Source organism: Mustela nivalis, assembly GCF_964662115.1.
Source record: "Mustela nivalis genome assembly, chromosome: 5".
In the NCBI taxonomy this organism is placed as follows: domain Eukaryota; kingdom Metazoa; phylum Chordata; class Mammalia; order Carnivora; family Mustelidae; genus Mustela; species Mustela nivalis.
Window position 1 is genome coordinate 8,661,647 of NC_139024.1, and position 17,146 is coordinate 8,678,792.

General features: G+C 37.8%; 1 protein-coding gene across 1 annotated transcript in view; it reads left to right on the forward strand.

Annotated features, from left to right (window-relative positions):
* The window catches only part of RSPH3 (radial spoke head 3), a gene marked incomplete at its 5' end in the record, with an annotated part of 30,027 nt that overhangs the window by 12,090 nt on the left and 791 nt on the right, over window positions 1-17,146 (forward strand). Inside the window, 6 exons of the mRNA XM_082731365.1 lie at window positions 2,348-2,435; window positions 9,812-9,953; window positions 11,482-11,627; window positions 12,607-12,810; window positions 14,275-14,437; window positions 16,275-16,361. Of these exons, the coding sequence (XP_082587491.1) occupies window positions 2,348-2,435; window positions 9,812-9,953; window positions 11,482-11,627; window positions 12,607-12,810; window positions 14,275-14,437; window positions 16,275-16,361 (830 nt within the window). The remainder of the gene's footprint in view (window positions 1-2,347; window positions 2,436-9,811; window positions 9,954-11,481; window positions 11,628-12,606; window positions 12,811-14,274; window positions 14,438-16,274; window positions 16,362-17,146) is intronic.

The following is a 17,146-nucleotide window of genomic DNA, read 5'->3' on the forward strand; positions in this document are numbered from 1 at the left end:
TTCTAATTTCTTTACATATACATATACATACATATTTATTTTTATATAAACAGACTCCTGTGGTTTATGCTTGAGTACATTCTTAATGCCCAACCCCCTTCCCTTGTAAACTTCTTCTTTCCCTCCTGCCCCCAAGGTAAACCGTGTTAATGCCCTTACATGAATGTTTCTGGACTTTTCTCCACACTCACATTTTATGTACAAATATATAAATATATGCATACAAGCACACACGGGTTTTGTCTGCCTCATAGCAATGCTAACATTATACACAATTCTCAACATCTTCCTTTTCTCACTTAATTCTTTGTAGAAATCCCTCCAATTATTTTTAATAGCACGATATCCCCTGGGGCATAAATGTACTATGCATTCTTAAAATTTTCGATTTTTGATTAGGTATTCAGTTTGATTCAAGTTTTTTTTTTTTTAAGATTTTATTTATTTATCAGAGAGAGAGGGCGAGAGAACAAGCACAGGCAGACAGAATGGCAGGCAGAGGGAGAAGCAGGCTAACTGCCGAGCAAGGAGCCCGATGTGGGACTCGATTCCAGGACGCTGGGATCATGACCTGAGCCGAAGGCAGCTGCCCAACCAACTGAGCCACCCAGGCATCCCTTGATTCAAGTTTTTATCACAATGAGGAAGTTCTCAATAAACAACTTTTTGTGCTGGCCTTTTTATTTCTATGAAACAGATTCCTGGAATGGGGCTGTGAGATCATGTATATTTTTAACATGAACAGATGGAACAATATGCCTTTTCTTTAGTGATGTTTAAACATATTTTTCCTTACATCCTCACCAGCAATAGGTTTTATGGATTTTTTTTTTCTTTTTGGCTTTTGATAGTTTGAAATCAAAACAAAAATTTTCCTCATGATTATGTTAATTAGCACTAGGAGGTTTTAACCAAGTAAGTGTCCTTTAGAATTTTTTCTATTTTAAAAAATTCACTGGGTACAATGTATAGGACAGATTCTGAGAAAAATGTTCCCAACAGTTAAGACTAAGAGACTCTTGCAGTAGTCCAGGTAAAATATAGCGGTGGCAATAAGCGATGGAAAGATACGAAAAAGATTTGGGGAGTAGAATCAATAAGACTTGCTGGATACAGACAGTGAGGAGGAGAGAGGAATTATGGATGACTCCCAGGCTTCTAGATTAAGCCAGTTGGGTGGTTATTGGTACCAGTTAGAAACAGGGAACACTAAAGACCTAAGAAGTTGGAGTGGGAGAGTGATAATTAGTTCAATCTTGAGGTTGCTTTCGAGACATCTCAGTGAGAGGTCACTGAGCATATCAATTGGATATATATTCCTGGAGCTCAGAGGAGAGTTCTGAGTTAAAGGTAAAATAAAATTGGGAGTTTTAGGTATATGGATTATGAGGAAAACCCTGAAAATGGATGAATTCAGTGAAGGGCAAGAGAAGGCCTAGCCCTGAGATCAGGAGGAGCAAACACAGGCTGAGAAAGACAAGTCCTAGAAAAACAATCTGAAGACTATCCCGGTGTCACGGCAACTAGAAAAAAGAGTGCTTCAGCGAAGGAGTGACCAGCTGAGCTGAACCCTGCCCAGAGAGCGAGTAAGATGAGCAGTGTTACATGCCTGGGTTTTAAGTAATATGAGGTCAGGTTATCCAAAAGTGGTTTTAATATATGATAAAAAAAAAAAAAAAAAGCAATTTACGACCCCTCTCAAAATCATTTCTAGTAGAGTGCTGTTATTGGTATGGGTCAATATTTGACTTCATAGCCATACATCAGATATCATTTAAAGAACTTTGAAAGAAAACATCAACAGTATGGTTTTTTACTACTGATACTCTGATTCCCCCAAAGCAAAATTCTATTAAGATTTAAAACAATATCATTTTAACAATATATCTCTGAGTTTAAAGAAACAACAAGAAACTTGATTTACTTACTTCATAAGCCCGATTCTGTGAATCTTTTCAATCCTTGAATCCAATTACCAGTACTTTAAGGCAGGCCCCTTTCCAACCGTCCATTTTCACATTTGTCAAGTAGTCTAACAGATGTACAGCCCTAAGTCCAGCTCTGCCACTTACTAGTTAGTTAGGTAACCTTGGGCACATTCCTTTCTGAATCTCCCTCCTCTTCTGTCAGATAGGAATGAGAGTTCCCAACTTGAAGCTTATTGTGAGCAATAAATAAAATATGTGAAGGGTCTGGCATATAGCAAGCATTCCATAAATGGTAGTAATTTGTCAAACAAAAATCTGTTTTCCTAACATTTGTATCTTAGTCTAAATCTAACTAAAAATGAGTTAACTGCACAGACCAACACTATTACAATCGTTATTTAGAATTTGCTATTTTACAGAGCTGAAGAACCTATGCATTACGGAAACATAATGTATGACAGAAGGGTGATCCGAGGCAACACTTATGCTCTACAGATGGGACCGCTGGTAAGTAAAATTTGAATATTCTAACACACAGCTTTTCAAAGTACTTGTGCTGAGCGACCAGTTTGTTTGTTTTCATTTCTAATTTCCTGTAGACTAAAACAGTTATAAAATAAAATACTGATCGATTACTAGAAAAATTAAATCTAATTTAAAAAAAAAGACATGTGAAATACAAGGCTGATGGTGGGTGCCGGGGATTAAGGGAGTGGGGGATTAGGGAGTTAGTGTTTAATGGGTACAGAGGTTCAGTTTTGCAAAACGAAGAGTCTGGAGATGGATATGGTAATGGTTGTAGAACAGTGTGAATGTACTTAATGCCACTAGATTCTACACTTCAAAATGGCCTTCACCACAATTAAAAACAATAATTTAAAAAAATACAAAAACTCCAATGTTTTGCTAGATTAACAGCACTTTGTAAAACTGCTCTAAAAGCTTACATACTTCAACTCTCAATTTCTATAATTAAATTTTTACAGACCAGTTCAAACAGTTCACAGATAACACTTTGAGTAGCACTGGTATAACATATTTAGGTTTGTTTAAATTATTTCATACTATAATACTCTCCTCATTATTTAATCCAAAATTCTTTTCTTTAATTTCTAATTTAATTTAGTTTCTTTAATTTCTAAATATTTATAATATTTATTGGGTTTTAGGTCCTGTGCTGAGTACCTAGGATACAGAGATGATTAGGATGTGGCTTGATGATTAAGAGTGATGATGAAATATAGTTAATCTGTAAACACTGTGTGATATATACATGCCCACCACCACCACATGGTGATATATGGAATATTAGACATTCTGAAGCATGTACATCAAAGCCATCAAGGAAACTCACTAAAAATATTGTATGTTTCGGGGGCGCCTGGGTGGCTCAGTGGGTTGGGCCGCTGCCTTCGGCTCGGGTCGTGATCTCGGGGTCCTGGGATCGAGTCCCGCATCGGGCTCTCTGCTCAGCAGGGAGCCTGCTTCCTCCTCTCTCTCTCTCTGCCTCTCTGCCCACTTGTGATTTCTCTCTGTCAAATAAATAAATAAAATCTTTAAAAAAAAAAAAAAATATTGTATGTTTCGGCCATACCCTGGATCTGCTGCATTTAGAACCTTCAAGGGTTGGACACAGATAAGTGCATCATTAATTAACTTCTCTAGGCAGTCGGTACAGCCAGTTCAGGGACCAACATTTGAAAACAACAGCTCAAACATGCGATATAGATGTGATTTGGCATCTTGTGGCAATAGCAATAAACACTGGCACACCTAGAACTAAACTAAAAAAGAGAATCACCTTTTTTATAGTTTTTTAAAATTAATATTGTGATGATTTGATTTTTTTTTTTTTTTAGTTCTTTAGTTAATTATTCAACAACTTACCTAAAAACTCTATACTGAGACTTCCAGTCCAGACAAGCAGGAATTTGTCAATAGCACAAGAAAACACTAGAAGATTCTGGAAGTGGAAAGAAGGAAATGGACTGGCTAGGGACCTCAGGATTTGAGCGACATAGTGATGAGTTCCCTAAGTCTTCTTAAATCCCATTCAGAACACTGGAGAAGCTTGCAACCCAGCACAACCAACAGGCACACGCCTGTTCCCTTTATCCAAAAGACTGCAGAAGGGTAACCTAGCAGAACAGAAACCTTTTTACTGCCCTTCCCCAGCCAAACCCCCATGGAAAAACTGCCCTGTCCCTCCTAGTGGAGTCAGCAAGACGTGGCTGGCGAACTGGACTTCCATCCCCACACTGGCAGCAACTGTGCAGTACTCGTCGGTGCTCTGATTCACTCACTGAGGTGGTATCAACAAGGGCTGAGCAGGAAGCTTACCTTCCATTCTCACCCAGGGGCAGTGAGATGGCCAGAGATGGTACAAGTTGGTACCCTGCTTTTCCTGGGGTGATGGCAACAGAGTTAGGAGGCAGCTGAATTTTCAACCCTATCTGGCAGCAACAAAGAGAAACAAGTGAGAGAAAGCAGTGTTAGAGCTCCACTCCTCTATACCCCAATACTGGTGTCCCAGCAGGGAGCTGAAATTCTACCCCCACCAGGCACCAATAAGGTGATTGATACAAATTGATCCTCAGCTTTCACATGGGGCCTAGCAGGAGGCTGAATTGCTATCTCCACCCATGCCTGCATGCCACAGCAAAAAGGGATGACTTCCTGCTAAAAAAAAAAAAAAAAAAAAAAAAAAAAGAAAGAAAAGAAAAATCGCTCATCATACCAAGAACCAGAGCAGTCACAACCGGAATGAGGAAAATCAGTCAAGAGATGACGACACCAACATGACTCAGATGTAGGGATTACCTGACAAGGATTTTAAAGCAGTAATCATTAAAAAAATGCTTCAATCAAAAGTGAATAATTATGAACATTCTTAAATGAAAAAACAGAAAATATTAGCGAAGAAATAGAAGTCATACAAATGAGCCAAATGGGGGCGCCTGGGTGGCTCAGTCAGTTAACCATCTGCCTTCAGCTCAGGCATGATCCCAGAGTTCTGGGATGGAGTACCACATCAGGCCCCCTGTTCAACGGGGAATCTGCTTCTCCCTTCCCCTTCTGTCCCTCTCCCTGCTCCTCTCTATCTCTCAAATAAATAAATATCTTTTTAAAAAAATGAACCAAATGGAAAATATGTAAAAAGTCACATGACTCATCAGAAATGACATAGGGAGCAATCAGTGAATTCAAAGCCAAATCAATGGAAATTACCCATTTTGAATGACAATTAGAAAACAGGCCACAAAAAAATAATAATAATAAAAAGTAAAAAAAGCTTCACAGCTGAGGAGCAATAACAAAATGTCTAACAATCATGTTTTCTGAGTCTTGGAGAGGAGAAAAGGCATGGGACTGAAAAAATATTTGAAGAACTAGTGTTTGAAAATTCCACAAATTTGGCAAAAGGCAAAACCTACAGATCTAAAAAGTTAGTTGAACCCCAAGCAGGGAAAACCCAAAGAAATTCACACCAAGACACAACAAAATCAAATTTCAAAACTAAGATTAAAAAATCCTGAAAGCAGCTATAAACACATGACACATTGCCAGAAGTGGAACAATTATTTGACTAACAGTGGTTCTTCATTTGAAACAATGGAGGCCAGAGAAAGTGGCACAGTATTTTTCAAGTCCTGAAGGAAAAGGGCTATCAAGCTCTAATTCTAATCCAGTGAAAACGTTCTTCAGGAAGAAAGAGGAAAACAAGTTGCTCTCAGATGAAGGAAACCTGGAGGATTTGTCACCAGCTGACTTACACTTAGAGAAGAGCTAAAGAAAGCTCTCCAAGTAGAAAGGAAATGATAAAAGAAGGCGGCTTGGGACTTCAGAAAGAAAGATCACTGGATTAGGTGAAAATAGGGGTAAATACAATAAACTGTCTTCTGGGTGTTAAAAATCGTGTTTGATGGTTGAAGCAAAACTACAGCATCATGTGATGTGGTGCTTAATATATGTAGATAAAATACTTAAGATGATTAGATTTTGATTGTATTTTAAAAGTAAGGAAAATAATGCTATCTAAATGGCAGTACAGTTTTTGCCTTCCACTTAAAGTGGTAAAATGTTGATATTAAATGTTGACTGTGGTCAGGTACATAGTATATTGTAAAACTTGGAGCAACTATTTTTTAAAAAACTATGCAAAGAGTTATAGTGAAAACTATAACTTTTTTAACAGTTAAAAAAAGAATTCTAAGAAATGTTCCAACTAATTCACAGAAAGGAAATAAAAAGAAAACAAAAATTAGAACAAACAAATCAAAAAGTAAAAAGACAACCCTAACATGGCAATAGCTGCCTTAAATGTAATGTAATAGTTGTAATGGTTGCTTTAAATGTAATAGTTTGCTTTACTGTAATAGTTGCTTTAAATGTAAATGGTCTAAACAAGCCAATTAAGAGATAGATAGGCAGAGTAGATAAAAAAAACAAAAACAAAATAATACAAAAAACCCCAACCATGACCCAATTGTGTTCTGTCTACAAGAAACTCATTTCAATTACAGTGATGTAGGTAGGTCAAAAGTAAAAGGATGGGAAAAGATAAATATTAATTTTTAAGCAGTAGTTGTGGCTATCTAAATAACAGATAAAGTAGACCTAAGGAAAACAATATTACCGTGGACAAAGAAGGACAATACAAAATGGTAAAAAGGTCACAGTATACCAAGAAGATATAGCAGTCTTAACTATATATGCACCAAACTACAGAGCTTCAAAATACATGAAGCTAAAATTGGAAGGAGAAATAGACAAATCCATAATTTTAGTTTGGTACTTCAATATCCATCTATCAGAAAATCAGCAAAAATATAGAACTACACATCACCAACCAATGGGTTGTAATTTACATTTATACAACACTTTCACCTAACAACAACAAGAGTACATATGCTTTTTTTTTTTAAGATTTATTTATTTTAGATAGCACGAGTCGGGGCAGAGGGGTGCAGAGGGAGAGACAACCTCAAGCAGATTCTGCACTAAGCACAGAGCCCAGTGGTGGGCTTGATCTTATGATCCTGAGATCATGACCCAAACTAAACTAAGAGTCAGATGGTTAACTGACTGCACCAGAATTCATACAGTTTTGAGGCTCCTGTGGAATATTGACCAAGGTAGAACATATCCTGGGTTACAAAACAAATCTCAAGATACTTAGGATATTTGAAATCATACCATAATGGAATAATGTCTCTTTCAAAATTTCAAACTAGAAATCAATAATAGGTGATAACAGGAAATCTTCAAACACTTGAAAATTAAGCAGCATGTTTCCAAATAATCCATAGAGGAAATACTAAAGGGAATTTTGAAAGACCACTCGGGACTAAATGAAGATACAACAAATCCAAATTTGTGTTTCATGCCAAAACAGCGCTGAAATGAAAAAAACTAAAAAGGAAAGACTTCAAATCAATAATCTAACCTCCTACATCAATAAATGGGGAAAAGATGAGAAAAATAAACCCAAAGCAAGCAGAAGGAAGAAAGTAATAAAGATAAAAGCAGAAATCACTCACATTGAAAACAGTAACAATAGTGGCCCCTGGGTGGCTCCATTGGCTAAGCATGGGACTCTTGATTTTGACTTAGGTCATAATCCCAGGGGGTGAGATGGAGCCCCAAATCAGGCTCAGTGCTGGGTGTGAAGCCTGATTAAGATTCTCTTTCTCTCTCTTTCCCCTCCTACCCCCACTTACATGCACTCACCCTCTCTCAAAAAAAAAAAAAAAAAGTAGAGGCACCTGGATGGCTCAGTTGGTTAAGTGTAGAACTCTTAGTTTTGGCTCAGGTCATGATTTCATGGGTCCTGAGATTGAGCCCCACTCCAGGCCCCACAGTTAGCAGAGGGTCTGCTTGAAGATTCTCCGCCGCCCATCCTCCTCCCCCATGCATGTGCACTTGCATGCACACATACTCTCTCTCAAATAAATGAACCTTTTTAAAAAGCATACAAAAACAGCAGAGAAAATCAATGGACCCAAAATCTGGTTCTCTGAATAAAATTGGTAAACCTCTAGCAAAACTACCAAATTAAAAATGAGAAAGAAAACACAAATAGCAGATACCAGAATGACTATCAGGAGATATAACCATAGATCCTGCAACCATGAAAAGATTAAATTTCTTATCTTTGAAAATATCAGTAAAGTTGATAAGCCTCTAGCAAAACTGACAAAAAAAGGTAAAAGAGGGGTTCCTGGGTGGCTCAGTAGGTTAAGCGTCTGTCTTCAGCTCAGGCTATGATCCTAGGGTTCTAGGATTGAGCCCGGTGTCTGCTCCCTGCTTGGCTTGGAGTCAGCTTCTCCCTGTTCCCCTCCCCCCCCCCACCACTCATGCTCGCTCTCTCTCGCTCTCTGTGTCTCTCTGTCAAATAAATTAATTAATTAAAATCTTTTAAAAAGAAAAGAAAGGAAGTAGAAGAGGAGAAACAAATAAGCAAATATCAGGGATGTAACTAGTAAAGATTCTATATCTAGTAAAAGAGTAAAAGGATCATAATAGAATACTACAAATAAATCTATACATATAATTCAACAAACTAAATGAAATGGGCTGATTCTTTAAACTATAAACTACCAAAATTCACCTAACATGAAATAGATATTCTGAATTGTTTAATAACTATTAAAGAAATTGAATTTCTAATTTAAAAGCTTTCAAAAAAGAAAAAAAAAAAAGCTTTCAAAAAAGAAATATCCAGGCCCAGATAGTTGCACTGGAAAATTCTACCAAGGATTTTTTTTTTTTAATTCTCATTGATTTTACACAATTTACATAAACTTACACAATCTCTTCCAGAAAATAAAAGAAGAAGGAAAACTTCAGGGAATCAGTATTACCCTGATAACCAAATCAGACAAAGACACCTATAGACCAATAGCTATCATGAATGTCAATGCAAAAGTCCTCAACAAAATACTAGCAAAGAGAAACCAGCGGGGATTCCACACTCAACTGGGAGTCTGCTTGAGATTCTCTCTCTCTCTCCTGCTCCCCCTCCCCATCCCACTCATGTGTTCTCTTTCACCCTCTTTCAAAAAAATAAATTAAATAATTCTATGATATCATCACAACCAGAAAAAGTGTATGCATTTAAATGACAATGGCCACTGTATTGGGGAAATGGGAATATGGCATATTTTTAATAAATTTTAATGTTACCAGATTGTTTTTACAATTCTAATTTTAAATATTAAAATTTTTTCCCACACAAAGTCTTTCAAATTTCCCCATTCTTTTCATATTTACCTTGAGATAAGACAGGTTAGCTATAGGAAATGACTACAGAATGAGATACAGATATGAAATCAAGGACCTCTAAATATTGCAGAGCTCTACTGTAAATAATTACATTTTTAACCCATAATCAGCTATTGTTTGGGGACAATAGCTGGGACAGGCTTTGTTCAGACTGAGAATATTTCCTTTGTGACCTCACATATTTTTTCAGGAATTTTGTCTATGTGAAATTCAGATTTTTTTTTTTTAGATCCTAGTGCTTTTCAGTTCCTTAACTACACATTAAAATGTATTGTAACTGAGTAATTCACAGTATACTTGGTTACGAGGCATCCAAGGAATTCACGGTAAAAATGCTTGAACAAGGAAAAAGAATTTATTAGATGGGATTCTGCAGCTGTTTATTCCAGGCAACAGTCACACTTTGAAGTTACTTACATGCTTCATCAGATAACTTTATAATTACCTGACAAAATTCAAACAGAATTTTAATCATGAAGTCACTGATAATCAGGAAGAATTGTATGACAGATGCTCTTACGCTATCCACTTCTGGAATGGCAGTTCTATATGCTTTGAGAAATATCTTCTAAATTTTAGAAGCCTTTTCTGTCACTCAGCCTGGGCAGCCTGATCCTCTAGAGATTCAGAGACAGCAGCAGGCGAAGAGGAGGGCTCTTGCCAGAAAACGAGCCCAAGAACAGCTCCGACCACGAACCCCCGAACCCGTGGAAGGCAGAAAGCACGTGGATGTGCAAACAGGTATGTAACCATGGCCCTGGCATCATGGCTCCTGGGTTTGCTCACTTTTCTAGGTCAATTCTTTTTTTTTTTTTTTGGCTTTTATATTACTTACATATCCGTTAATCTATGCAGTACTGCCCCAGTCACATGGTAGGAAGAGCGCATTCATTCAACAAATTCATAGACTGTATTTTATTATTATATTGGGTATAGCTGGAAGTATGCAATAAGGTTAAAAAATTTATGACCAAATTAATTCTCTCTTAGCTCTTTTCACATACTTCTCTCTCCACCTGGGATTATTCCTCTCTCTTTTATTTTTTATATCCCAACATGAATCCCTGCTGGACCTACAGGAGAAGAGAGCAAGGAAGTTCTACTTTGACATTTTGTCTTTTGAGAGGCATGAACTCAGCCAGATCTGACTCCTCCCCCTCTCTCCCCAAAGCCTCTTCTGCTCTGTCCTTCTTTCACTGCACACATTCCCCAAGGCCACATGGGCTCTGCTGGGCCAGTGCCAGGCTTTCCTACTCATTTGGCTGTTCTCAGGATTACCGGGACCTCTAGGGTTGAGCGGTGGTGTTGTCAGGATCTTGATAATCAGACAACACGTGGTGTTTTCCTTAGACTGATGTAACTACTCAGGATTCACCTTGCATCTTGCCAAGATGGTGAGTGGTTTTACCAGTTATTGCTGGGTAGTTAGGACAAAAGGAACCAAACCATTCCAGGTCTTTTCCCCCCTACCTTGAGGCCAAGACTAGAATGCATATATGTCCATAATTAGCCAATGTAGCTATAATTCTACAAGAGCTAAATTTTAGTGTTTCTTTATACATCAAAATATCAAGTGATACAGTAGCAGCTGCTTTGTATTGAGTTTTCCTATATCTGAGACCACTCCAGTCCTCTACCTGTGCATCTCCTTTATTATTAAAAACTCCTTGTGATGAGTCATTATGATCCCTTTTACGGATAAAGAAACTCAGGCTCTAAGAAGATGTAACTTGACTAGGTCCTGTGTTCAACATCTGACTTCAGTTCTCATGTTCTTTGCATGATACTACACTGCCCTTGCCTAGGATAAATGATTCCTAAGGTGAAATTTGTTTCATGTGTCTGTTTAATGATCTATAGCCTAGAGGGAACATCAAGTAACATGGTGCCTAAGTTTTAAAATATCCAGGAATTTTAAAATCTTTATATGTTTACTATCTTAGGACTCTGTTATACAGATGGATTATTAACTCTCCGTCTCTAATCATACTTTGCATCTTACATTCACCTAAGCTTCATGTTCTTTAGTTCCATTTTCAAGTACTAAGCTCAGTGCTTTCTCAACGTTCCATAAATGCCCTAGCCCAACTGGCTCAGTGTTCTTCCAAATACATAAAACTGCTTAGGACAAGGCATGAATTTAATCCCACACTTGAGCACTTCTTTTCTGATCTATTTAATTCTGTTTTGAAGGAGCTAAAGTTTCAATACACGTATATGCTTGAAATAGAACAGAATTTCAAACTCGGTTTGTACGGTATTCTCTTAGAAATATACCTTGAAGAAATTGCTGACCGCATAATAGAAGTTGATGTGGAATGCCAAACAGATGCCTTTTTGGACAGACCACCAACACCCCTCTTTATTCCTGCCAAAACTGGCAAAGATGTGGCCACCCAAATACTGGAAGGAGAGGTACAGTACATTATTTGGACTTCCTTCTATCTTCTTTATAAATAGGTAAAGTTAGGTTTAGTTAAAAGCTTACAAACCACTTCATAATCAGAAAGATGCTACCTACTGGATTTCTTTCCAAATGTACCTATAATAGTTTTATTCTGAACTACAATGTTCTGATTTACCCTCTTTGCTGATCAGAAATAAAAAGCATTAGAAATATTTTTAGAATATCTGCACTTTGATTTTTGTGTGTTTGCATACTTAATATAGGGATACAAGGTAAACTTGTACCAAATAAAGAAAAATACTATCTCTGGTATAAGAGGTTCCCTATTAGTTGCTTTTAAATTATATAGTTTTCATGAAGATACTCTATGTTAGGGAAAAAAATTCTAAAATATTTACATTTTCATATCAATGTAGAATGCACAAATAGACCAGTTTAGGAAATTGAAGAGAGGGCAATTCTTATGCACATAATGACTTAAGTGAGATTTAAGATTTACTTGAAGGAATTGCACTGAATTTGGGAAATAAAGTCTTCACAAACTACATAGAAGGGTATATTTGCCTCTAAATTCTAGAGAAGAATCACCAAAATGCCCGTTATTCTTGTTCCTTAGTTCCTTGGTTCTTCAAACTGTTAATGAAAATCTAATAGAAAGGGCAAAAATTAAGAAATATAAGGATATTTCTTTTGGGTTTCAGAATTTGATCTTAAAATTGTTGAGTACCAGAGTTCATTCTGATGAGTACGTAAGTCTTTTTATAATTTTTGGCTGCTCTTCTGTGTGCCCTGTATGGCTGTTGTGAGTTTTGGAAACCATAAGTAAGTCACCATCACAGCGTCTGGCACACAGAAGATCCTCAATAAATAGAACCCTGCCATTACCTCTTTTCTGGATATTCTTTCTTTGAGCATTTGGTTCATGATTAAAATTTTAAACTTGCTTTAAAAAAATTTTTTTAACTTGCTTTGTCCTGTGTGTTTAAGCTCTTTGACTTTGATCTTGAAGTAAAACCAATGTTAGAAGTTTTGGTGGGAAAGATCATTGAGCAGTCTCTTCTGGAAGTGATGGAAGAAGAGGAGCTGGCCAACCTGTGGGCCAGTCAGCACGCGTATGAGGAGCTGCGCAGCGCTGAACTCGCTGAAGTTCAACGACTTGAAGAGCAAGAGAGACGGCACAGAGAAGAAAAAGTATAGAATTCTAGTTTTCTTTCTTAGTCTTTGGCTATTTAACAGATTATGTCCTGAATCACGTGGTATGTCATAGGTTAAAAATCTTTGCAAATATGCCAGGAAAATGTTTGTTGCTACAAAAGAGGAGATAACTGAGCAACAAACTTTACATTTACAAACTTTTTTACATTTACATTACAGGTTTATAGAACTTTTAGTAAGAAAAGTTTTAGAATCTAGTTTTTAAAATGTGCCAACAGGCATGCCTGGGTGGCTCAGTCGGTTAAGCATCTGCCTTCGGCTCAGGTCATGGTCCCAGGATCCTGGGATGGAACCCGCATTGGGCTCCCTGCTCAGTGGGGAGCCTGCTTCTCCCTCTACCTCTCCCCCTGCTTGTGTTCCTGCTCTCTCTCTCTCTCTGTCAAATGAATAAAATCTTTTTAAAAAGTAAAAATAAAACATAAAGTATGCCAATTACCTTCAGTCAGGAAACACTAAACTCAGTGATCTTTGAGAGTCTTTCTGGGTCTGGCAATAATTGCTGCCCTATGTTGGACACTGAATAGATAAAGTATATAGGAGTGCCTGAATACCTAAAAGAGTTCAAATAATTTCCCAAAGTCTAGTTTACTGCACAGAATAGCTTAGTTGTTTGCATATTCTACTTAATACCTAATCAAATAGACTTTCCATTTTTCTCCATGATGAATAATTAATTGTGTAAAGGGCATAGGGCTTATGGTAGAGATTATAAAAATGCAAGACTATTTGTTTACAAATGTGAAATGAACAGTGGCAAAATTAGCTTTGTTGAAATCGGGGAAATCCTTATCAAAGGAAATGTACTTGTTTATTTACTATTAGGAAATATACTATGAAAATAATGAATAAAATCACCTAGATTTATATTTGCTTAAATTCTGAAAATAGACTTCATTAGAAACTATATTAATGCTCCCACTTCCACATGGGAGTAGAGGAGATGGTTCCTTAGCTTTATAGATATCCTATAGTCTATAAGAAGCAACAACAGAAGAGAGGTTTATAATTTTCAGAGCTCTATGAACTCAGAGAAGCTCACAAATGAGACAACTCACGGATCCACGTTCTTTACCTGAAGATGTCTGAGCCACTGTAACTGTTGTATTGATAATAGTTTAGGTAATACAAATCACAAATACATATAACTATTATTCTTTGATATTATCCATACAGTTAAACATGTTCATCTTCAAGTGATTTTACTTAAAAGTGGATCAGGAGATGAGTCTTCCCTTAAGCTCCATCTCTTTTTTGAAATCAATAACCAGTAGCTGTTGAAATTCATTTAAATCTTGAATGAAAATTATGAACCAATCCGATTCCTTGCTGTCCATTTTTTGATACAAATATATGTCCAGATTCTTCCACTCGCTAGATTCGGTGTTTGGGGAGCACCTGACCGGCTAAGTAACCGTGCGCGGTGGTGGTTTCTGTGCGCAGGAGCGGCGTAAGCAGCAGCAGTGGGAAGTGGTCTACAAGCACAACGAGACCGCGCAGAAAGTGGCCGCCCGAGTGTTCGCGCAGCGCTACCTGGCGGACCTCCTCCCGTCGGTGTTCGACAGTCTCAGGGACGGTGGCTACTTCTACGATCCCATTGAAAGAGGTGGGTTGGTGGAGGTGGTGTAGGATCACTGCTGCAATACGCATCTTCCTAGTGCTTCCAAGTAATCCCTTGCCCATGTTTATGTTGAATTGGAATCTATCTTTATAAAACAAAATTTTTAAGTCAATTATAGTTGTTTTAAGTAAGTACTGCTATTATTGAGAGGTATACTATAAAGCTCATGATTTTAGGGTGTCAGTCTGTCTGTACTAAGAAGCCACATTGGGTAGTAGGCAGAAATACGGGCTTGATGTCAAAAACGAGTTTGGGTCCCAGTTTCACCATCAAGCAGCTATATGACCTTCAGTTTCCTCATGGGTGAAACAAGGATTATTTAGGAGCTAAATATCATAATATGTATGGAACATAATATGTATAAAATATGTGCAGAAGTAGTTAACTTTTTCTCAGCTGACTTCCTATTCCACTCAAAAACCCTTTGGGGACAGCAATGAAAGTCGTGAATTCATTTAATTAGGTGTCTCCACCACCCTGGGAACTGAATTAAGTGTGGGAGATAAAAATGAGGAGACCTGGTCTCTACCTTTAGAGAACTCACACCTGTCAGCTTTCTGTGAGCACGCACCCAGACCCAACCCTCAGCTAACCTGACCAAAGGAACCTCACCCTCCTTCCTCAGGTTGGAAAGCCCTTAGATGCACATTGCTTTTGTATACAGGTCCTATTTCAAAAGGCTAATAGTATTGTGGAGCAGAGGTTAGTAATGTTAATCTTCACTGAATACATACTCAATTCATAGAGAGAGATCAGATTACACACAACCACTGGTATACAGTTATATCATACTTTACCATTTATGTAGTATTTTCCCATTTGACCCTCCCAGGAACCCTGATGGGGGGAGGGGGTAGATAGGGCAGATTAATTCCCATTTTTCAGAAGTAGAAACTGAAGCTCAGGGAAGTGAAATGCCTTCTCCCAAGCAGCCATTCAGCTTCAGACTCTGACCCCAGACCCACTGCTCCTTCCGTGCTGCCCTGCCAACCCCCTGGGGTCTAGCTAGACCTCTGCTGGTAGTCATAGAGGCTGATAACTTTTTTTTTCCTCTCAGAAATTGCTGGAAAAGTCAGTTACAGATCATTTAGAAGCTTAAAATGAGCCTCATGCTTCAGATTAAAAATTATTTCTAGTAGTGAATGTAATTCCCTATTACATTCTCTATTGTCATCCCAGTGAAAACTAATGGATGCCATCCCCCCCGCAAAAAGCCATTTTGCAACATTAAAGTGTGTATGATAATGGATCATATTTTTTTAAAGGCTCACACAGTAGAGTAGATTTCCATTTCAGTTTGAACAACTTTATCACTAATGGAAGCACCTAGTTTCTGACCCATTTCTGGATGGCATTCTTCTCAGATATTCTCTGACCCTTGGAGAGCTTGTCCTAGGGCCCAGGCTTCAGGCTTCTCTTTATCAGCACGGTTCGATCCCATATTCGTATCACATTTGAATTGGGGTTCTGCTCCCAGACCCACATCTTCCTCCCTACTCCCCAACCCCTACCCTACCTCCTTCAGCAAGCCAGAGTGCACCTGTTCAGTTAGCTCCAAAGGCCTGGACACCAAGGAAGACCTCATAGTTTTGAAAATATTCTTTTTACTGCAATAGAAGGGAAATGGACCACAACATGCTTAGAGAATGTGGCAAAAGTAATGCTGTGTAAGTCTATTTGACATTTTGTATTAAGGAAACAGTGTTGATGAATCTTCAACAATTAGGGAGAAGGCACAGATTCTTCCTATCTATAATAATTTATTAAAATCAGTATAATGATTGAATTTCATTGTAACAAAATTAACCTTTTTTTATTACAGATATTGAGATGGGATTCCTTCCATGGCTAATGAACGAAGTTGAGAAAACCATGGAATACAGTATGGTGGGAAGAACAGTGCTTGACAGTAAGCTCTTTTATTTTACTTAAAAGTCACTTCTGGGGGCGCTTGGGTGGCTCAGTCAGTTAAGCATCCGACTCTTGATATCAGGTCAGGTCAGGATCCCAGGGTCGTGAGATGGAGCGTGTATCAGGCCGTGTGCTGGTCATAGAGCCTTCTTAAGATTCTCTCTCCCTCCCCCCCTCCATCCTTGCACTCATGTGTGCTTCCTCTCTCTCTCTCAAAAAAAAAACAAAAAACAAAAACAAAAAATCACTTCTGGGGCACCTGGCTGGCTCAGTTGGTAGAATGTGACTCTTGATCTTGGGATTATAATTTCAAGCCCCACACTGGGTGTAGAGACTACTTAAAAAATAAAATATTCTTTAAATATAATCCTTTTTAAATTATTTATTTATTTATTTATTTATTCGACAGAAAGAATCACAAGTAGGCAGAAAGAGAGGGGGGAAGCAGGCTCCCCGCTGTGCAGAGAGCTCAATGTTGGGCTCGATCCCAGGACCCTAGATCATGACCTGAGCCGAAGGCAGAGGCTTAACCCACTGAACCACCCAGGCGCCCCTTAAATATAATCTTTTTTTTAAACATTCATTTCTGAGATTTTTCAACAGAAAGAATAAATAGAAGAAAGATGTTAAATTTTATAGTTTTCATTTTTAAAGTTTCATTAGCTCAATTATATTAACAAAGGCACCAATTTTTACCCTCAATAGTATTTTTGGTTCTTGTGTAATTTGATCAGAATCAGTATCTTCTCTCTTGACTGTATAAATCCTGCTCCGTTAGAACAG